Genomic DNA, 23,361 nt, shown 5'->3' with positions numbered 1-23,361 from the left:
TGTTTTAATTACAGTCTCTGTGATGTGAAAAGGTTTGCCTGAGGACATCGTGGGCCGGTTAAAAGCACAGTGCTTTATAAACTAATACATTTCTCCTTTTGACTTTATTGTCATCGGTTCGTAATACTTCAATGAGGTGAACTGTCATCATGCGTGAAACAGATGCAGTATAGTGTCAGTTTAGGCGAGCTCAAGTTAAGACTTGCTGATGCCATGCTAATCTGGAAATGTTTTTATTTAATCATTGCTCCATTTCATTCTGTATTAGCTTCATAATCCATGTAGAACTATTTTCAATCTTCTTGATTGTGTATTGTGGCTCCTGAACTGCTGAACCTGCCTAGGTGAGCCCAGTGGTGTCAGTTGTTCTATAGTTCAAGCTTGCCGATACTTGTTAAGAAAGCAAACAAACCGTCTCGATCATGAAAACAGTTTGAGTGCCGAGAGACACCACACCATCAGCACTCTAATCCTGAGATGTACAGTACGGATTTGATCTACATACTACAGTGTACTGTCTAGTTTCATTCACATCCATCAGTAGCCACTTTAGCCACTGAAACACACATACTGGAGTCCTCTCCATTCCCCCCCCTCTGCACTAAATATGTTTGCTGAAAAAACGTGTTGCATTGCGAGCCTGTAGAGTCAGACCATTTAACAACAAAATGCATGGTCATATCTTCTCACAGTCCATCTGAATGTTTGGGTAAAATACCCATGATGCACTAGTGAATCTCCCAGTCTAAGTACAGTATTTGTTCCCGTTGTGACTTCAATGACATCCCTCTATATACTTGAAAATCACACCCATGTGAACCGAGCGGTGCATGCTGCTCAACAACACCACTGGCTGGCTGCAGTTACAGTTATATTATATATTATATATATACCACTCCTGAATGAACTGTCTGGTGCTGGGACTCTGGTGCAACGCACAGTCCCTGGGCCTGGTGAGACCCTGATGACCTTGGGATACATCACTGAGGATACGTCCCAGGTGCATCCATGCAATGTATTTTTAGTTATATATAATATACAGTTAATATAGCTATTGTCATCACCCAAGATACAGTATGCCTGGGTGTTACAAGGTCCGGTGCTTGCCAATGCATATTGGTGCAAGATGGTGGAAAATAACTAAAATTACTTGCATTTTAAAATGTGCTTGTGTTAAAGTGCAAGTGATGGTATCAACATATATCGTATTGTATACCGAATATAAGACGACTCTGATTATGAAGACGACCCCCATTTTTGAGTGGTGTAAACCACTCCTACAACTGGCTTTGTTAGTTTACTTGTCTGTCTGTCTGTCTGTTCGTACCAAAAAATGAGCATGGTTGCTATGGTCACCCAGTTCACACGGGTGTGATTTCATTACGTCAGACCACAGCTGATCAGTCTATATAAGACCTTACACCACTCAGTTCACACGGGTGTGATTTCATTACGTCAGACCACAGCTGATCAGTCTATATAAGACCTTACACCACTCAGTTCACACGGGTGTGATTTTTCAAGACTCATTTGTGGAAAAGTCCACAATAGTCCCCGATTATAATACGACCCTGTTTTTTAGGATATTTCTGTCATATATGCAATATTTCCATTGGAAATATATTCATATATCGGCCCTATCGGCCTATATTCAGGCCAATAGGGTACTGTACATACTGCACTTACACTACCAAACGTAAGATTTCGTACTAATGCATTCATGTGTTTGTTCATCAGTTTAATGTTGCAGTTTGTAAAGGTGGGGATGATTAGAATGACTTTGCTGCTAGACAGCTTAACCTACAGTGTAATAATCATGTAACAGTTAATTGGTTAATGAATGTACATATAAATGGTCGAAGACTCATCTAATTAATTGTAGTGAAAAGCACACTATTTGCCTTTTCGGAAAAAAAATTAAATACCTGGGAATTGAACTAAAGTATACTTTCCACCACTGCCAATGGACAAAAACAGCTGACACTGACCACCAGCAAGTCATCTGCCACAGACACTCCACCATTATGGCCCATACCCTAACACATATTAAGCCTATGTCACCTAAATTGGCCCAAAATTCGAATATCTATATGGATATGGACAATGGAAATGCATACCCTACTCTGCAACTTTCTCTCCCAAATACGAGTGTCTATAATTCTTGTAGGCCTACATTTCTTAACGTTTAACCCCCAGCATCCCTATTCTGAGGGGAAACATTTGGCAAAAATAGGCGATCTACAAGTTTCCAATGTGTCACAATGGGACACGTTGTGAGCTTGTAGATCTAAGAGAGATTTGGTGTAGACTGAAAAAGAACGCAGCAAGTACAGTGCAACTCAGGTCTGTTTTACAAAGTCAAATATTATCAAAGTATTCTGCGGCACCCACTTGAAGAAAAAGCAGCCTACGTACACTACAGTATTTATTAAAGCATTATACTGTTCTTAATAACATTTCACAGAACCCTTAAGTCAAATGTCACATTCACTCAAGCTGCAGGATTAAATATTTTGAATGTCACAGTAGGCATGACATGTCATAACCATGCCGTATGAATGGAAATATTAACTACATTGCTGACAGCTAAAATTATCATTTACCGTGGCGTCCCAAGGTGACAATTCTCAAAAAGTAGCCTACAGGCCTATAATATGCTTCAAAATGTATACCGTACACCGTTGTCACATTCGATCAAAAATAGCCAGTGTACAAGCTCTCAAAGCATCGAGTTTTTTTTTTAAACATGAAAAATGTCTTTGAATACCATATGAAGTAAACATTTTTAACTCAAATCTTTGCTTCCGGGAGACCCATTCCCTGGAAAATAAATATTTTGAGATGGGGGTCGGCGGGCCAAATAATAGACTTTACATTTTTCAGATCTTCGGCCTCAGGTCTCAATGGGTTACGTGACGTGGTTCAAATAACTCACAAGAATGTCCTCCAAAAGGACACGTTGGTGAAGCAGCATAGTCACAATGACAGGCAAGACTTTCCAGCATAATGAGCAGGAGGCGGCCTACAGCTCAGACTTTATTGAACAGAGACAGTGCAGTGTTGGGCTGAGTGGGGACAATCACACACAAATCAATAAGAATCACAGCTCTTGCTCATGTCTCTCCCTACCCTGACAGCCGTAGTGGTTTTCAACCCTTTTCATACCAAAAAAGGTCTATTGTTTATTCTGCTTTTGAGCCACGGACCACCATTTGATGCGGTTTAGCCTCTCAGACCCCAAGACTGAATATTTGTTGTCGTCATTTAAGATTTTGTCCACAATTCCATGCTGTATTGATGTGGTAACATAAGAGAGACAACAGGGAAACGTTGATCAAAATAACAATTATTCTACATTCCCTAATTGTGTGACCTCTTGTAAATTAATGAATGCAGACGTTTAACAATAATTTAACTCTTGAGCGAGTAAAATTAAACCAAATGGACCATTTGGTTTCATTTTACGCTCTGAAGATCTAATAAGGGTCCATTTGGTTACCAACTCTCCATCATTTAGCTGGGAGTGGGGACCACCTGGAAGCCCCTCAAGGACCACTGGTGGTCCCCGGACCACTGGTTGAAAACCACTGGTCTAATGTGCATAATGATAAGTTATTATTGACGGGTTACAATGTTATGGAAGATTTGATGCATGGCAAGTACTAAAATGTGTTAACTCTGAAAAGGACCCCTGACTGATAAGTAAAGTTAATTCATCGGAATGTACACGATAAAATGCTGCATGTATCTATTCGGTCACTCTGAAACATGAGACGTTAAATATTGGATTTAACAATTACAGGATGGATTCGAGTGCGTCAGTGAATTTAGCAACACATGCACAGATGTCAAGATTGAGATGTTTATGTTCAAAATGCCATTCTAGGAAACAGATCTTTGAAGCCCCCCCCCCCCCCCCAAAAAAAAACCATCTCTAAAGTCACTGCAGAGGAGAAAATGATTATCGTCTCCTATACAAGTATGTCATGTGAGAACAACCTGGCCTGAACCCATTTTGGGGTGGGAACCCCTTTTGGTGTTTCAAGCATTATGTTATGCTTTCGCTATTGAAAAATAGCAGATCTACAAGCTCATAGCGCTACGAGCTTCTAGGTCTGCTATTTTTGAAAAATAGTTTGCTTCTGATGGGTCCCTGGAACAACACATTTTAAGATGGAGGTCGGCGGCCAAATACATATAATTCTAGGGGTCCTTGACATTAAATAGTTTGAGAACCACTGACATAGAAACATAGGGTTTTTCAGAAAACTGTCAGGATTTAGAAGGCATTTGTATTATCGTTCCCAGGTCAAAATGGGTTTTAAACAGACAATTATGGCTTGATGATGGAGAAGAGATCACGGAAGGACCTTGATTATGATTAGTTAGTAGTACACATACTCTTGGGGTGCTCTCATACTGACCAAAACGAGGAGACCCACCCATTCATAGGGAGATATCCTATTAGAAAAAAGGCCATGTTATGCTTTCATGAATCTGATCCTAGAACAGCCAGTTAGGTGAAAACCCACAGGACTGCAGGCAAAGTTGACAAAGCCACATCACTGCCCCCTGCTGGCTGCCTCTCCAAGTCCCAACTAGTGTGGCTTTCTCATAATTTCATTCATAACCTGAGCTTTGAGGAACAGAACTGTCAAATATGATAGGATTGTCACATTATCTCATTATAATACTGCCTATAAAGTATCTGCTTTAGACACAAGAAACACACCATTTAAAGCACTCCCATTCTTTAAAACAGCACAGCAGGAATGTAGGTGACTAAACAGCATGGGGGGAGGGGGAGGGTGATCTCCTTCTTTATTGGCTTTGTGTGATAGGCGTGAAGACAGCTGAAAGTGGTTGATTCTCTGAGTCCAAGCAGTTGACTTCATTTCCTCTCTAAAAGAGAGCAGACTGGTGGTGGTTGAGACGGAGAAGAAGACGGCGGCAGGCATGCACCGTGCCTTTACATTTCGGCCTCCCGGTGCTGCTGCTGCGCTCTCCTCTTCTCGTGCTGGTGCTTGGTGATGCCGTACTTGAAGAACTCGTACACCGACCAGCTGATGGCCGTGGAGGGCATCTGGTAGATGACCCTGGCCTGGACTCCCTTCAGGAAGCCCTGCAGGCCGCCCAGCCTGTACACGGTCCGGAAGGCGTGGGCCAGGCCTGTGATCTGTCTGTTGTTGTTTTTGTGCCCCCCCCCCGGGCCCTGTCCCTGGGGCCCAGGGTGGGACGACGACGATGACGACCGGATTGTCAGGGACTCCTGGGTGTTCAGCAGGGTCTTGCAAACGTCCAGCGGGGTGGTGGCGGCGGCCGCGATGGCCCCGGCCAGCGCCCCCGACACCATGTGCGACGAGGGGTTGTACTGCCGGCGCGGGTTGAGCAGCTCCTGGAGGTACTCATAGGTCATGAAGTGGAGCGCCTGGAACGGCACGTTCATGGTGAGCTGCGTGGTGTAGCTGCGGTAGAAGGCGGCAGCACCCTCCGCCGCCCACACGGCGCGCACGCACTCCAGCACGCCGCGGTACGGAGAGTTGTACATCTGCATGCGCTGCTTCACCACTTCGCCGTGCACCCGTTGTGTGTGTGTTTGGGGTCATTGGACGGATGGATGGATGGGGCACGTGGAGCAGGGGGGGGGGGCGATTGGATGTTTAAGAGAGAAAAAAGGTGGGAAAGTTAATAAGAAAGCAGACCAAACATTCATGCAAAAAAATAAATGGCAGAGGAACAAAAAGACAGAGTTGCAGTGTATCGTTCTAACAGTACAGTCAGTCCTACAGCTGAAGCCGCTAGTAGTGGAAAGTAACTAAGTACATGTTGGACACTTGAGGTATTTGTACCTTACTTGAGTATTTCCAATGTCCAATACTTTGTCTTCGACTCCACTACATCTCCGAGGCAAATATTGTACTCCACTAGACTTATTTGAAAACTTATTTTTTTATCTTTTGTTTTAGTTACTTTGTACATTTAGATTTTTATTACAAAACATTTAATCACTTCAGCCCCATAATAATCGATTGTAGATCTGCCATTTTCAAAAGATTTTTATACATTTTGAAAACTTAATACATAATACGTTTTCGAACAATATACTTTTACTCAAGTACATTTCGAATTCCGGGCTTTTACTTGTAACAGTATTTCTACATTGCAGGATTGATACCTTTACTTTAGTAAAAAATGTGAGTACGCTACTATTTCCACCACTGGCTTGGTGTCCTTCTACTGACACCCTTGGACAGGTGGCCTACAAGTGGCAGAGGAACTACTAGACCGCAGGCTCAAGGCCATTCAATGCAGAGAGCATGGCAACTGCAACTTTATGCATTTTCTGTTGCAACTTTCAACTTGTGGAGGAAGGAATGTGCGCACACGCGCACACACACACGGTTTTGTGCCAAAACGGTACCCATTGAGGAAAAAAGAAAATGTCTTCCAATGGATTCAATGTAGTTTAGTCTCTAATACTGCATTCACATGTTATCAGGCAAGCGGTAGACGGCATGTCATTTTTGTGGACGGGAGCAGGACGGTAAACGTTAGAGGAAGGCACGGCAGCCAGAACCGGAGACGGTAACAGCATCAATGTTTTTTACCGTTCCGTGCCGTCCAGCAGGTTGTCGTTTTTCCATCTACCACTTGCCTGATTCCATGTGAATGCAGTATTAGTCAACTTACCATCGGTTAACTATTTAACTGCGACACGTTGAGAGCTTGTAGATCAGCTATTTTTGTCTAAAAGTGCCCTCTTATGGGATGTCAGCCCCTGCCTCTCTGCACGTCCCTGCCTGAATATGAACTTGGTTTTACTCATTCCTTTCGTTTCTTCCTCCTGTCCGTCATTCATTTTTATAAGAAATCAATGTATGTGTAAGAAGAAATGTCTTCTTTACCTTCAGAAGGGTTCATAGCTGCATCGTGAAGCAGCGTGGCCACACACCCTGCAGCTCCTGGAACACAACACCGCAAGAGGACACCACAGGCAAAATTACTACAAGAACCATGTCCTGGAATTCCCCACTGGGACACCTTTCAATAACACAAGGACTCAAAGAGGAAGCTTCAATTCTTAAAGGGATACTTTAAGAATTGAAGATTTTGAACCTAAAAATGATTGTTCTGATTTAAAGACAGACACATCTGAACATAATGGGAGTGTGTGGACACACGTAGGCTATACATATAGTGTGTGCCTGTGTGGCAAACTGCCATATGTATTAAGTGTATTTAGCTTAACTCCGCAATAGACAGAAGTGACGCATTTGATGTATCGCACGGACATTTACACAGAAGACTCGACAGGGTAGTTTCTGCCACTGTAGTTAGAACAAGGTGATTTAGGTTAAAATTTGCAGTATCCCTTCAACGTGACCCCCCGCCCCCCCATCACAGCATAAATAAAGTGCAAATACTTGAGGTGCGGCTTTCTGCAGAGCAGAAGACTGCACTGCTAGGACTGCAAATCAGGTTGATAAAAGTGCAGTTCTCTGGATCCGCAGGGAATCCAACATTGATATATTTGGCCAAAACGGACTGGTAGAAACTGATCAGAGACTCTAAACCTGATCACAGAGAGACACCTAGTGGAGAAAGCGGCTCATTGCTTCTTGGGGATTAAGAACCAAAACCCATGAAAGAAAGGACGAACAGAAAGATGCCAGGTGACAGACAGGTGAGAAAGAGAACTTACCAAGACTCCTACTAAACTGGAAAAGAGGGAAGAGAGAGAGAGAGAGAGTAGGGACAACACAGGAAGGTAGGTAAATGTAGACAGTCAGACAGAGCATGACATTTTCCAAGAAGAATCTTTGGTAGAATGGGCTTCACGTGTTCTGGCTACGGTAAAACTACAGACTTTTGCGTGCTTATTTTTCTAAATTCTCAAAATCAGAATTTTGTCCAACAGTTCAATACAGTTCAACAGTTCAATAGTTGACATCACAGGTACTTCCCCAGGAGATTAAACCTGTAACACAAGCTACGAGAGGCTTTATTCACCTCGGATGGCCTGCCAAGGCTTCTAAATACTGGTCAGGCAGGCAGTGTCTCTGGTCTATATTTGGATTAGGCTGACTCAGCCAGAGAGAGAGCTGGCACTGGGGGGTAGGGGGGGGGGGGGGTCACCTCAGGCCCCGTTATCAACTCCCTGGCTGGCTAACGGTGACCTCATGGCTCAGACACGTCCCCGTTTTTCCTACCCGATTTCGCACCAGTGAGGGGTGGGAGGGAGAGTAAAATGTACTAATGGAAAGACTATTATTTCACATATAAACAATATAAACATTATTATTTTACATATATAATCAATTTAGTATACTTTAGTATATGTAAGGATTAGCCCTACTTTAACAGGCTGTCTGCTGTCGTGAACGTTTATAGTTAGATGAATTCAAACTTTCAACACCAAAGTAGTAGTATAAGTTGTTAGCAAACTGGTCATTTGTACTGAATGCCCCTGGCGGCCCCCAGCCCATCCCAGGCTACCACCCCTCACTGGTGCGAAATCGGGTAGGAAAAATGGGGACGCGGTTCAGACACCTGCACAACTGCTGTAGCACTGCGTGACACTTTTCACACACACGTGTGTGTGTGTGTAGATGGTATACAATACATGTATGCTTTATGGTACCATTAGCTAAATGACTGTTAGCCCCTGGGTGTATGGCATCGCTTAGAGTCTTTTTGAGTTTCTCGTAGCAGGCGAAATAGAGGGCGTGGGCCGGTCCCGCCCCTATGGCCGTCGCATTCAGCCCTCTGATTGGCCGCAAGACGCCCTCGGTGGTCACGATTCGCCGAAGAGCGTCCATCACGTTCCTGTAGCGGGCCGCGGGGTCGGGCTGGAGGCTCTGCATGCGCGTCTGCGAGAAGGAAAGCAGACATGATCACAAAGTTACCGTTATGCTCCCTCTCTCTCTTTCACCACCCACTGAGGGCTGTAGAGTCACATTAACAGCAGGTCGACTGAACAAGGTTAAGGCAACTAGCATGCACTAGGGCGGCTAACTAACAGTCATGGGTCTGGGCCCATGGGTCAGTTATATCGTCGATTGTGGCAAGGAAAAGCGTAGCAAAGGCTTGAGTCTGAGTAAATTGGTCAAATCCCAGGAACTTGGTTGTCCTGCATCGTGTGAGTGGGTCTGAATAGAAGGAAGCACAAGTTAACGATATCCAAGGTCAAAGAGGGACATAAGCTGACTTCCTGTAAGCCTCTTTTCCTGCTGACCTTAAGGCAAAGCCCTGTCAATCAATGTCTTTTACCCAGACATTGTATGAATGCGTACTCACTCAGTCCTGCAGTATGAGATTCACATACTGTAGCCTAGTCGGCATGCATGACATGCTAGTAGTATTCAAACCCATTTAGGCCTGATGTCAAAATAAATAGTCTTCTGAAAGAATATATATTCAAAGATTTGTGCCACATTTTCACGATTTAAAAAAAATAGCGGATCTACAAGCTCTAGAGTATGAGCTTGTAGATCTGCTATTTTTCAATAGCTAAAGTATAACATAATGCTTAGTTAAAACACCAAAACGAGTTCCCGTCCAGAATGGGTTAAGTTATGCATTTAGGCGGAAATGGTACATTACATACAAGTACATTATAGACAAAACATGACAAGCTGTGAAGATTTTTTTGTAAAATAGGGTTTAAGTGGCCAGCCCCCCCCCCCCCCGGGGGTTAGGTTAGAGACACTAGCTGCATAACTTGAAACATTGGACTTCCGCCTGACTGGACACTGCCTGCAGTGCAGAGAGAGAGAGAGACAGAGGCAGAGAGAGAGAGAGAGTGTGTGTGTGTGTGTGTGTGTGTGTGTGTGTGTGTGTGTGTGTGTGTGGGGGGGGGGGGGGCTCAAATCACTAATCAACAGCTGTGGAATGCTGTGCGCAGTAAGTACAAACATTGGAGTCTGTATTCTTCGCATCACTTCACATTTCAGGACGAGGGCTGAAGTTTTAAGCAGCTTGACTGACGAGGGTTTTTTTTTATTATTTTTTTTACATCCATTTATTTAAATTATTTCACATTTAGCTAATGGGAAAATGCTTGTATGGGCATTATGGACCAATTACCTAAACATTGATGATATCAAGATGAGATTGTAGGGATGACTATTGGTGCTTTTCACTAAAAAGAATACTTAAAGATCTTTGATAAATAATCATCAGTAATACATATAACTAAAATGGGGAAAGGCAAATTAGGCAACTTTTCCAATAAAGTTCAGAATATGACTCAATTAATCACTTTACTGTAACCAGGAAAAGATAAGATAAGATAAGATTTATGCCATAAAGATATGACATCCAACATCCCAGACGATATCTACTGTGTAGACCATACATGGGCAACTGGCGGCCCCCACCTTCACTTAATGCGGCCCTCAGGTTAATATCAGAATACTGATATATTATTGATTTCAGCTGTTACAATTCCAAACATGCAAACATGACCCACTTTTGTATGTCCAATGTGTTTGAATTTAGTTCATAAAGTTAACATAACTGTAACTAAATTAATTTGAAATTAAATAAAAAGGCTTTTTTTCAATAAAAGAATATCAAATTCATTCAAATATTTCAATTCAATTAAAAAATAGCTGATCTACAAGCTCAAAATGCATCACGGTGCGACGCGTTTTGAGCTTGTAGATCGGCTATTTTTGCTACGACAGTAATATGCAACGTGGCCCTCTGGAGTGAGTGTGGAAATATCGTGGCCCTCTCCATCGTCAAAGTGTAGACTCATACATCACTACAATGATTCAATATAGCCTAAACCAACAAGCCCTGCTACAATGAAGTACAATCAACCACTTCCTCAATGGCTGTCCCAAACTCATCTTGCATAGACAGACCCAGGGAGTGCAATGCCAAAAAATGTTGTGCAATGTGACTTTTACGGGGTGTGTGTAGGTTAAAGATTGTACTATTTTGTAACTACAAGGGCAAAGTTTGAAATCCGTTGTTATCATTGTCCAATTAACAGCCCTGTAGTAAGTAAACAAGGCCGTTGAATTTTGTTTGAGAAGAATTATTAACCTCTCTACCTGCTTATGCGGAAAATAGCCCATCCACAAGCTTGCGACGCGCTGTGAGCTTGTAAAATGGCTTGTAATGAGGTATGAATGAGGCTGTACTTATGTAAAGTTTCTGTTTAACCCTTAGACAGATTACTACTGGAAAACACGTGGAGTTTTGCATTAGTCTTTTCTGCCCTGTACGTGATTTTCCGTAGTTCTCTTTTTTTATTAATACCAATATATTAATTCGGTCCGCACCTCTGTATATAGTATTGAGCATAAATATCAACTACATTTCCCAGAATTCCCGTGTCACGTGACACACGTGTATGCTTTCCTATTGGAAACTGACGCCCAGCCCCCAGTGAACAGGGGGGTTGGTTGACTCCTCCGAGGTGGGCACTGGAGGAAGAGTTTTTCAGCCAGGTTTGCAGTCGCCGCAAAAAAAACAATCTGAAAAATGATCCATCCGTGTCCAGTGGCATTCTCCAGTCCCAGACCGTTGGCCGGGCTGCAACATCCACCCTCGCGGATTACACGTGTGCAATGTTTTTTCTTCTCCCCACCGGAGTTACCACCAAGGCTGATGCCTTCGCTAAAAGGTAATTTTATTGTATTCGAAAATGCCCTAATATGACATGTCTAGTAAGACGATCCCTATATTTGGCCCGAGCCGACCTAGTGCTGATATCAGATAGATGTGGTAGAACCATATATGGATAGATCTAACTGGTTTAGTCATCGTGACATGCATAGTCGGAGAATATATAACAAGGGTCGGTACTATAGGTGATCGACGTAGCTAACAAAAACATCTGATCAAATGAATGTATTGTACTGTGTCTTTGTGGGCCGAATCGTGGCATCGTGGCATACAAATAGATGTTTGTATAATTAGTATCACGATAAAATAATATGGCGACGTTAGAATGACACCACCAATGAGTGATCGCGTGTAATGTAGCTGCCCAGCGTATATCCAGCACCATCACGTCACCACATTCCACTGGCTGTTGGCTAGTAGTAGTTGCTAACAAACACTGCACAAATGGTACTGGCTATTGGCCGGGCCACAAGCCCGGGCAATAGCCAGTACCAATGTTGCTGGATGATTGCGACGCAATGGTGCTGGATATACCCTGGGCAGCTAGCTACATTACCACCGATCACTCATTGGTGTTTCATTCTAACGTTGCCATATTATTTTATCGTGATACTACTTATACAAGCATCTATTTGTATTTGTCATGCCACGACTCGGCCCACAAAGACACTGCACAATAAAATCATTGATCGCCAGCAGCCGGGTAAAACGCCATGTAATAGTAGCGTGCACTGACTACAGCTAAAATGTTTATTTCTTTTTATATATTTAGAACTGGCATCAGATGAGGAGGAGGAGGAGGAGGATGAAGAGTCAAGACTGCGATGGCGTTCTCCGACACTGAACCGGATTCATTCATTCATTCATTTCAGGGGGGGCAATTTTTGGGTGTTTTTTTTATTTAGCCTACTCACACATAACCTGACTCCGCCAGATGGGGCAGCAGAGAGTACACTGGGTTCCCCCCTCCTGCTCCCATCTGGGAACTCTCAGGCAGACTTGATGCCCGGCCACAAAACGGCCTGGCCAATCAGCAGCAGCTAGAAGCGAAGTTGCTCACAAAACGGCCTGGCCAATCAGCAGCAGCTAGTAGAAGCTAGAAGCTGCTGCTAGAAGTTGCTAGAAGCTGCTGCTGATTGGCCAGGCCGTTTTGTGGCCGGGCATCAAGTCTGCCTGAGAGTTCCCAGATGGGAGCAGGAGGGGGGAACACAGTGTACACTCTGCTGCCCCATATGGCGGAGTCAGGTTAACTCACACACACACACCGTCAAGGACTGGGTTTGGGGACATTTGGGAGGAGTAGCTCTGATCCATAGCTCTAAATGCGCATTTAGAGCTATGGATCAGAGCTAGGGGAGGAGTAACTGTTTTGTATGTAGGCCTATTTATTTTCTGTAATATTTATCATTTTATTATGTTAGTAGTCGTAAAAAATAAAAGACGCTTTTACAATGAGTTAGACCTGTCATGACTATTTTGTTCACTATTGTGAGGTTTATTGTATATGACTAAGCAAGTTTCAACTGTGATTTACTCTGTAACGGTAGATGGTAATAACTCAATTTCTTTTTTATAATACAGTATACATTCAAGTCTATATTTTGATACATATCATGGGCACCAAGTCATATCAAAACAATGTCCTTGGATGTGTTTTTTATCAAAACTGTGTTTCTTCATAACAGGTTTTTGAGATACATGCATGAATAGACAAGGTACTGGTAAGACTATGTAAACATGGTATATATCAAAATGTGCGTTAGAATGTCTAATTTTACCCCAAAAAAGAATTGAGTTTATATGATGTTCCAATTTCAGAGCTATGGGGACTTTTAGCTGGATAGGTCAGATTGATCATGACTGACCATGCTATTTATAGATGGCAAAATATCTACAGTGGTACATGTGAGAAACTTTTTATTTTATTTTAATTGAACTAGACAACTCACCCTTTAAAATGAGATATTGCATGGCTATGTATGCCCAGCAGAAAAAAAGTTATTTAGAAAATAAAACTTCAACCGGGCATAACTTTTTTTGGTTGTCCTAGAAACAGAAACAGTGTAAATGCAGGCTCTTTTAAATGGCTTCCAACACAAGAACTAAACATTTTATCAACTCAGTTCATTTTTTTCCTGGAAGCAGACAAGTCAAGCTTTCTCTGAAGGTCTTTCGTTGTCACACATTCACAACAGAGAATTTTCAATAAATCATTCAAAAACGCCATTCTGCCATAGAGAAGTCTACAAACTATATAGAAATCCTTGAAACTCTCAAAGAGTTAAGCATTACGTTATACTTTAGCTATTGAAAAATAGCAGATCTACAAGCTCATAGCGCGGCACCGAGTGCTGCGCTACGAGCTTGTAGTCGTAGATCTGCTTTTTGAAAAATCGTGAAAATGTGGTGCAAATCTTTGAATATATATTCTTTCAGAGCAAACGTTTTTAACTCAAATATTTGCTTCTGGGGGGGGGGGGGGGGGTCCCTGGAACATCACATTTTCAGATGGGGGTCCGCAGCCAAATACACCACTGACATAGACATAGGTTTTTCAGAAAACAGTTAGGATTTAGAAGACATTATTTTCTGGGTGAGTCTTAAGGTGGCCTTACACTAGCCGATTTTTTTCAATCTGAAATCTGATAGCACCACACACTACAGGATAATCGGAGCGGGGCAGAGCAAATATCAAACATTCTTGATGTTGATCGGGCCGATCCCGATCGCGCTTTGAGCGGCCGGGCAACCCCTGACCGTCAAAAAATGCCCGATTATCGGCTAGTGTAAGGCCACCTTTACTCTAGGTATGCTGTAAGAGGGGCGTTGTTTACATACTGTTGCTGTCGGGCAGAAACCTCTCATCTCCATATCCTAACTGTGTTTTTTTTGTAAATCAATGCTCTAATCTACTTGATCATACTAGACTACTAGAGCATCACACAATGCTCTACTCTACTTGATCATACTAGACTACTAGAGCATCACACAATGCTCTACTCTACTTGATCATACTAGACTACTAGAGCATCACACAATGCTCTACTCTACTTGATCATACTAGACTACTAGAGCATCAATGCTCTACTCTACTTGATCATACTAGACTACTAGAGCATCACACAAAGTAGCAGATCTACAAACTAGAAATGTGGAGCGAAGCAATGCGGTTTGAGCTTGAAGATCTGCTACTTTTGCCGTTTTTGGAGTCGACTCCTGAAAAGTAACCGTTTTGGACATATGAGGTTTCCAGCCAACAGACGATATCCTGAGCACCCCCCACTCAGCAAGGACCTTTGCACTGAATGCAAAATGTAAATAAATATCACTGTTCTCAGAAAAGCAATGCAATTGGCCGCACACAACCTTTGCCCCCCCCCCGCACCCCCAGTTGAACTTTATTCAACTATTGGAAATTCCATTTCTGTTGCTTATACCTGCTACGTAATGTAAATCTTGGCCTACAACCTAAATGAGGCGATGATTAAATAAAATGTATCTTAAAAGGGAGGGTGTAAATGTTTTCTCCATTTATTTTGTTCATTAAGTCTTAAAAAGCTCTATATTTTTGATAGTAATCATTGCTACAGTGTGATTGTTCAGTAACACAGGGGTGAAACCCTGTCTCTCTAGCATTGTAGTATGCTGGACAAGAAAGAACTGCTACTGAAAGTGTCAAAGCAGAAGTACAGGAAGTTATATCCTTGTTGATGCTGTGCAGCATGTCTGTTTACATTTCCAGGTCATGAAAACAGTTTCGTGACAGGTTGAAAAGACAGCTTTTAGTAAATACAACGGATGTCCCACCCAATAGACACTCACACTCAGATCGGAATACTATAAAATGTAAGTTGACGTGAGACTATAAAATAAATGATCTTAGTGGGGTTATCTGATCTCTCCTGACAGTTCATCATATTCTGTTATAACTGTAGTCTACCTATTTTCTGACCAAAGTCACTGCCATGTGGGTACAACTCCTTCCTTGATTTTTCTTTTTTTGTATTAGATTTTTCTTCTACTCCCAAACATCTCCCTAATAATTATCTGACCCAAAATTGGTTAGCTTTTACAATCTAGTAGACATTCACCTGAATGCGATGCCTATATTAGTGAATGAATGATACAACCTAAAACAACCACAAAATGAACTCAGACTGGCTGAAACAGAGGAGCGGAAGACATTAGACAACAAACGACGGAGACATCGATGAAGCTTGATGAAGCTCACCAGAATAGCTTTTCAGCATGACACAGGCAGCTGACCACCCTGCCTTTATAATGGCATTATTCATTACCACTGAAACAGACATACTGACTGAGGCAATACAGCACTGCCTGCTTTTGGTTTAATTAAATTCAACAACGTGGGGCTGGTAGACCTTTGGAGCAACAACCATTACTTAAAAGAGTGTGCACACTGCACACCGGCTGTGCCTATCAAGGTCACAAACAGGCTAATTTATATATAGTGTCTGAAAAAGTAGAGACACGTCAGAGCTCTCCAGGACAGACATCCGAGTGCTGACCTGTGCTTCGAGGGGCGCCCTACCAACGGACTGATATGGAGTGAATCTCGATAGATTCGCAATATAACAGGTCGTATCTGCTTTTATTCATGTTCATTTGCTGTTCATATTCATATCATGAAGGGATGTCACATGGTCCCATTTTGTAATCATTAAATATGCCAGTGCTAGGTTCCATTAAACCTCTGTCTTTCATTGGACTTTACATAATTGAACAAGCCCAAACAACGCAACACTATCCTCAACCATGCTACATTATCAGTGCCAGTGATCGCACATATAAGGCCCGTTTCCAACGAGGGCACCTCCCACCCAACAGGGATACATTTGTTAAAGCTGGCCACTTTTCAGCCGGCATGACTTGCATGTGAGCATAACTCGCATGCCTCCTCCTGAGACAGTCCGTCACCAAACTTTTTTAAACTTATTTTTAATAAACAATGGGTTGACTTATCAGGAAAAAAAAGACAGGCCTGTTTTCTTTCGTAGTGAGGAGGAGGAGCGGGGGTCATTCTCCATCGCTCACCAATGATGGCAGGTGTTTGGAATCGCCAAATAAAAAACACATAATGGTCTGTGTTGAGGCACATGTGTGTGCCAGTGTGGTGGATCAAAAAGTGGGGTCCTTGAGGGGGTTCTTCACGGTCAAATGTTTGATAGTTGGGAACCAAATTGACATTTTAGGGGTCTGTTAACTCACCGCATAAGGGTCCATTTGGTTCCATTTAAATTAGTTAAATTAAGACTAATATGTATCAATATGAGGGGCGGGGCCACCCTTGGCATGATATGAATGAAAATCTTTGAGAAACACTGATCTACAAAGTAAGAAATAATCCATTGTAATTAAGTCTGAATGAACCAAAGGTTAAAGTTGAGAAAAAAAACCCTACATATTTAATTTCAGTTAAATGAACCTGTTGAAAGTCTGACTTCACACGCAATGACTGGTGCTGTGTTGACATGCAACAAGTGATGACATTTGCTTTGGTAGTTTCATTTCTATATCATCAAATTATTTAATTCATTCATCGTGATATTATGCCTGCTTTAGTACCATCATTTAATAACTGTCATGTGTATATGGGCGAGTCACTGGGTATAACCTTGGGTACAACATTTTACCCTTATGGGTGACTAAACTGGGTACAAATGTAACCATTGCATTAATGAACTTTGATGTATAACAGCAACAGGTGTCTTAAATGCCCTTAAAATGATCCCTGGCTAATAAGACAAATGTGCCTTAACTTGCCCTCTACAACTAAAATAAAAAACACCTTCAATATTGTATGTCATAAATAGAGAATCTTTCACTCAATAGGAGCTGCTCCTGTCGCAAGTTGATGATGTCATAATGTCCATGTGGTCTAGCCCTATGGAATGTATGGAGTGCATATGCTAATAAAAACAACTTTATGCTTCCTAAGGATAATATGAGCATCAAAGCAATATTTTAAATACTTTGTATTAGCATGTGCATTCCATATATTCCATAGGGCTGGACCACACAGACATCATCAACTTGTGACAGGAGCAGTTCCTATTGAGTGAAAGATTCTCTATTTATGAGTGTTTTTAATTTTAGTTATAGAGGGCAAGTATAATCTTTTAAGGCATATTTGTCATATTAGCCAGGGACCGGGTTCCTTTTAAATTGTCACTTCACGGTCGGTCCATTGGGGTCCACTCATGACACTGACTGACCTTGCCCTGGTCTGGTCGCTCGCACGGGGACAGCCCTGCCGCTGCTGCACTGTGTTTACTTTAGCACGGCAGGCTAGTTGAAGCGCTAAGCTAACAAGAGTTCAGACCATGATGCTAACACACCGACTGCACACAGTTTAGACAGAACCACACCATCACTTTAGCCCCGTTAGCCACACCGCTATACTAGCATCGATGCCGCTCGGCTATACCTTGACACAGTCGATGGGGAACATGAGGCAGTGCTCCATGATCCCCGCCACGGCCCCGGCCAGCATGTGCGTGCTGGTGGACGCTCCCACGGGGAGACCCTCATAGTCCGGCTCGTCATCTCCACCACCACCACCACAGTCCCGGTGGTGGAGGTCCCCCTCTCCTCCCAGCAGGTTCGGAACCGCAACGCAACTAAAATGAACTTTCTGCAGCTCTCCTCCTCCGAGCCGAAGAGGAGGTGGCGGCGGCGAAATGAATGACATACTAGTCCGGCTACTTTCAGAGATCCCCCACAGTCCTCGTCCTATTCCTCCTCCTCCCCCGAGGAGCCATCGAGCTTCTGCCCCGGCGGAGGCACCGGCGACCGGTGGCGGCGAGGAGCCCGGTGGTGGCACCGGTGCCTCCTCAGTCATCGTTCCCCGACGCCGCCTCACGAAGGCGTCCGCTTCCATTCAGAGCCTGCAGGGCGAGGATGAGGACGGCTTCAAGTCTCTTTGGTTCTGGTTGTTGTGAGTTATTATTATTCATAAGTTTCATCAACATCCTCTCCTTCACGGCTCTGCTGCTGCTGCCATCTCCACACGCACACGACGTCTCGCCATTCCCGAGGCGAGCATAGCAGTGCGGATATCCGCCCGGTAGTAAAGCCCGCCCACTGCCACTGCTTCCGGAAATATCCACACAAGCACACAGGTCGTTTCCGTCTCCGCTCCACGCCCACAACTACTACTAAGATAATAATAATAATAATAATAATAATAATAATAATAATAATAATAATAATAATAATAATAATAATAATAATAATAATAATAATAATAATAATAATAATAATAAAAAAAGTTAAACATATTCCATTGCAGTGCGGTGTCACTTGCCGAAAAGAAAATAGGCCTATCTACAAGCCAGCAGTCACGTTCAAACCAGAATCGGCTCAAACAAGGAGTTAAACTCATTTAGCTCCTATGCCACTAACATGTGTAAGTTGTAACGCCCTGCCAACAAGCCTTTAAGAAATGTGAATCCCTAGACTCCTTCAAAACCGCTCTCAAAGAGCACTTACGGGCGGCTGCAATTCGAAACCCCTATAGGCCTACTTGACTATACTGTAGCCTACATCTTTTGAATTTAATATTTTCCCTTATTTTCTAACCGTGTATATGATGATATCCTTTTTTTTTGCATAGCCTAGGCTATATGTATATATAAGTGTATGTCTTTTAAATGTTCTGATGAATTGAAAATGGAGGACCCTGATGTAAACAAGTCTTTAGTGCTTTTTCTGGTTTTATCCTCTTAGCAGTATTGACCCGTACTTTCGTTGAACTGTAGCCTACCCATTCTACAAACTGTTAATACAAATTTCAATCAATCAATCAATCAATCAATCAATCAATCGATCAGCGTTGAGCTAAAGCCGAGGCCGATGCACTGACCGACACTGACCTACACTGGCATGAAGGAAATGGAATCTGGTTAGGCCGTTAGCCTACACTGCAGCTATACCAATCCCCCTCCTTTCATTGGCTATGCCATTCAAGCAACAGGAATTTGGACCAACTAGCCTATCTTCTCTTATCTAAGCAGAGATAGTGTTCACAATAAAGTTGTAAAATAGGAAATGAACGTTCTCAGCGTGGGGTCGTCTAGGGACCCCCAGGCTTCCTTAAAGGGAGTTCCAGGAGGTCCCGAACAAATGGACCCTCAGCAGTCTCTAACTCAGAGAGTGTAGCTACAAATGGAACCAAAATGAAAAGATTACAATCATATGAAATTGGGGTCCGTAACCCAATACGCGGCACAACACTGAATAGGTCTACACGCCTCTGATAGTTTGTTATTGTCTTGGCCCAATTAGAGCCTGCAGAACTGCATGTGCTGTCCCTATAAGGTCCCATTAAGAGTGTGGAAACTATACATAGAACCGAACAAAATAAATTGTTAATGGATTGTGTGCCGTGGCCTTCTGTAACTTGGAAGTAGTAAACAAATCAATTAATGTGTATTCAGGTTAGTCTTTTGACCTCTTCTAACCTTGACACCGCTACAGCCCCCATATAGACAGTAGACACACGGGGACTACAAATTTCACGCCCCCACTTCTGGTCCGTTTGAACGGTGTACTGCAGCTGTCAATGCAATCCCTATGAGAGATATCATAAAATACCCTTATTTCAGTGGTTGATTACTGAGGGTGTAGCGATTTTTTTTTGTTCTAATAAAGTGTCCCATATGTTTGATTTGTCCTTTTCAATGTCACATACCATCTAACTATAAAACCCACAATGTACTATAATATACTCCATCAGAGATTCAAAAGTGCTAGCATTGTACATTTCAAGTTAAAGTGGGCGCACGGTATATACGTCATGGTCGCATCCCTTGAGGGTTTCAATACCCAGATATATTTGTTGTGTTTCTTTTTATATGCTATGTATTTGTGGAAAATTATCTAAACAGCATCTTGCAAGACTAATTATTAATACTCATCTGGAGAATTCACTAGGTATGAAAATGTCAGGATATAATGTCACTCCTCCATTTAGCTGGGTTATTTTCCCAACTATTCAGCCAAGTTAATTATACAAGTTGACAACGTATAACACACCGTCAGAGCTCCGACGTAGGTAGAACATATTATTAAGCCTGTGACATGTTCAAAATATAGACATGAAATGAATGAACAAAGTCAGTCGGGATCGGGATGTATGAGAATTCCATTCTTCAAAGTCGGTGCTCATAGCCTCGTAAAGGCAGTGACGAGTCTGACGACCCTTAAAAGCGTCAGGTTCTCTATCTGCTGTCTCCCCTCTGCTCTGTTAACATTTTGGGTAACTCATTCAAGTGGTAAATTAAATGTGAAATACATCCTCTATTGAGAAAACAACAATATATGTTGATAAAGACACTTCATACATATGGAAACATATTTTTTATTCAAATCAATATAGTCTTCAGTTCATTTTGTTACATTTTAAAAGTAGGCTAACTACAGTTGAATTTCAATGGACTTCTATGGACTGGCCTGCAGTACACCGTTCTAACGGACCAGAAGTGGGGACGCTGTCTCATTTGGGGGCGTGAAATTTGTAGTCTTTAGTCCCGCCCCCTCGAGAGACCCGGAAAAGAAATCCCCGTTCATTTTCCTCATAGACTTTTCAGAAAGTATTTATTTAAAGACGTTTACGCCGCGGACAAAGCCAACTCTTGTCGTGACAAATCATGACAACAAATGGGCCAAACAAAGAATTAGAAAGTAGAAAGAAACGGCAGGTTACAACACTTTTTTTGTTGTTTTTCTTCTTTGTAATTATTTGTTTGGTCCAAAATATATGTGTTGTCATGATTTGTCACGACAAGAGTTGGCTTCGTACGACGCTTAAAAGGTCTTTAAATAAATACGTTTTGAAATGTCTATGGGAAAAATGCATTGGGATTCATTTCCTGGGCCTGGCGTCGTCATGAAAGGGGGCGGGACTGCGACGCTCTATACCAGTAGCATGCTGCAGATAAAGATAGAATGAGGAAGGCACCCCCAAGTGTTCATTCTGCGTCATAGCGCAGTCATAGGTCAGCTAGGGCAGAAAAAAGCCTCCTAATCAATCATTAGTGATGGAAAGTAACTAAGTAGTAAAGTTTTTTTTTGATTGATTGATTGATTGATTGAAATATTTATTAACAGTTTGCAGAATTACAGTACATTTCAAGCACAAACTCAATACAAAGGCTGTTAACTGTGAGTGGACGACCCAATTAAGCATTACACTTGTTTCCAATAGGGTCCACCATGTTCAATTCATCAAAAACATTTAGAGACGTACAAATAGACACTTCTATAAAGGAGGTAAAAAGGGAAAAGAAACCGAAGTACTGTAATTCGGGTGCTTTTACTTTACTTGAGTATGTCCATTTCTTGATACTTTATAATTCTACTCCACTACATCTCAGAGGGTTGTACTCGACTCGACTACAAATTTGAAAGATAGATTATTATTACAAAACATACTTTAACCAATTAAATTAAATTGTATACTTTTTGAAAAGATTCGACCAATGTTGAAAGATTTTCATGCATTGCCAATACTTTTGTACTCAACATTCTTTTTCCCCAATGTGAAGTATTTTGATAGGCCTACTTTCATTTAAAGCTCTATTATGTAAATTGTTATTTCGTCCAATCTGTCTAGTATAATTCCTCTATAATAGTTCTATATAACTCATGCAATTGGGGTGGTTGTATTTGGTCTCCCTGCTCTTCTATTGAGACATTTAGGTCTATCAGTTGGACATGACCTTTGACTTTGACACAACGACAATCTTGTTTCTTGTTTGACATGTGTTTTGACCCGAAGTCAAAACTTCGCCCCAGAACAAGCAATGTAAACAGGGGACTGCCTGCTAGTCCGACCTGCCATTAGTAACATATGTAAACATATGTTTCACATGCCAATAACTTAAGTCTCTTTGAATTGAATTGAGAGAGAGAGAGAGAGAGAGAGAGAGAGAGAGAGAGAGAGAGAGAGAGCGAGAGCGAGAGCGAGAGCGAGAGAGCGAGAGAGGGAGAAAGAGAGAGAGAGAGAGAGAGAGAGAGAGAGAGAGAGAGATGAGAACGCTGTTCTCTACAAGAAGAGTCCTCAGATTATTGTCTCCAGGCTAAGTGTACCACTCTGCCTGGAGGGAAACAGGGTGATTTCTCCAGAAAATTAGGTAATTGTGTTTTGGTCCGGAGCTGTTTTAACATAATTCGATTTCCCCCTTTATTGCCTGGGAGGGCCTTCAAGGGGCACAGTGTTGAATTTCTGCCGACAAAGGGGAATGAAGTGTTAATTTCTGCTTACAAGAACAGAATCTCCTGCTCCTGATCTAGTTAAGGTTGATTGCGCGTCATTCACAGACGTTCCTTAAGGAAAAGGAGGCAGACAGCATAGCCTGGTGATTCCTCTTCCCTGAAACTAATGCTACTCTAATTACACCAATAAGGGAGAGGCATGTTCGGTCTGGCTGGAAACCCAATCACACCTCACTTCATCCCCTCTCCTTAGAGAGTGCACCATCCGTAATATAGGCCTGAGGAGTTGTTTTACACTGGCTAAGCAAAAACATGGCAGAAAATTCACATTATAACGGATAGAAAATGGGAACGTAACTTGCTTATGTTCTGCTGTGTTTGGTTGTTTACTCTAGTTAACACCCTTCCTTCTTTCCTCCCTTCCCATACCTTCCTTCCTTCCTTCCTTCCTTAACCACTTTCAATACCCTGTTTTGGGTATAA

The 23,361-nt window shown here is 42.3% G+C and overlaps 2 protein-coding genes across 2 annotated transcripts in view; one reads left to right on the top strand and one right to left on the bottom strand.

Moving 5' to 3' along the window:
• LOC306930557 (homeobox protein Nkx-2.5-like) overlaps window positions 1-23,361 on the top strand; it is a gene marked incomplete at its 5' end in the record, with an annotated part of 401,119 nt that overhangs the window by 32,186 nt on the left and 345,572 nt on the right. The gene's annotated exons all lie outside the window — the stretch shown is intronic.
• Window positions 2,503-18,755, bottom strand: slc25a28 (solute carrier family 25 member 28). Its single transcript, XM_079511574.1, has 4 exons — window positions 18,089-18,755; window positions 8,642-8,870; window positions 6,906-6,962; window positions 2,503-5,568 (listed from the first exon to the last, which is right to left on the bottom strand). The coding sequence occupies exons 1-4, from the start codon at window positions 18,539-18,541 to the stop codon at window positions 4,970-4,972; spliced, it is 1,338 nt and encodes a 445-aa protein (XP_079367700.1). The 5' UTR covers window positions 18,542-18,755; the 3' UTR covers window positions 2,503-4,969.

This window comes from Electrona antarctica, assembly GCF_951216825.1.
Source record: "Electrona antarctica genome assembly, chromosome: 10".
Taxonomy (NCBI): Eukaryota; Metazoa; Chordata; class Actinopteri; order Myctophiformes; family Myctophidae; genus Electrona; species Electrona antarctica.
The sequence above is the reverse complement of the archived record's forward strand: the minus strand, read 5'-3'. Positions and strand labels throughout refer to the sequence as shown.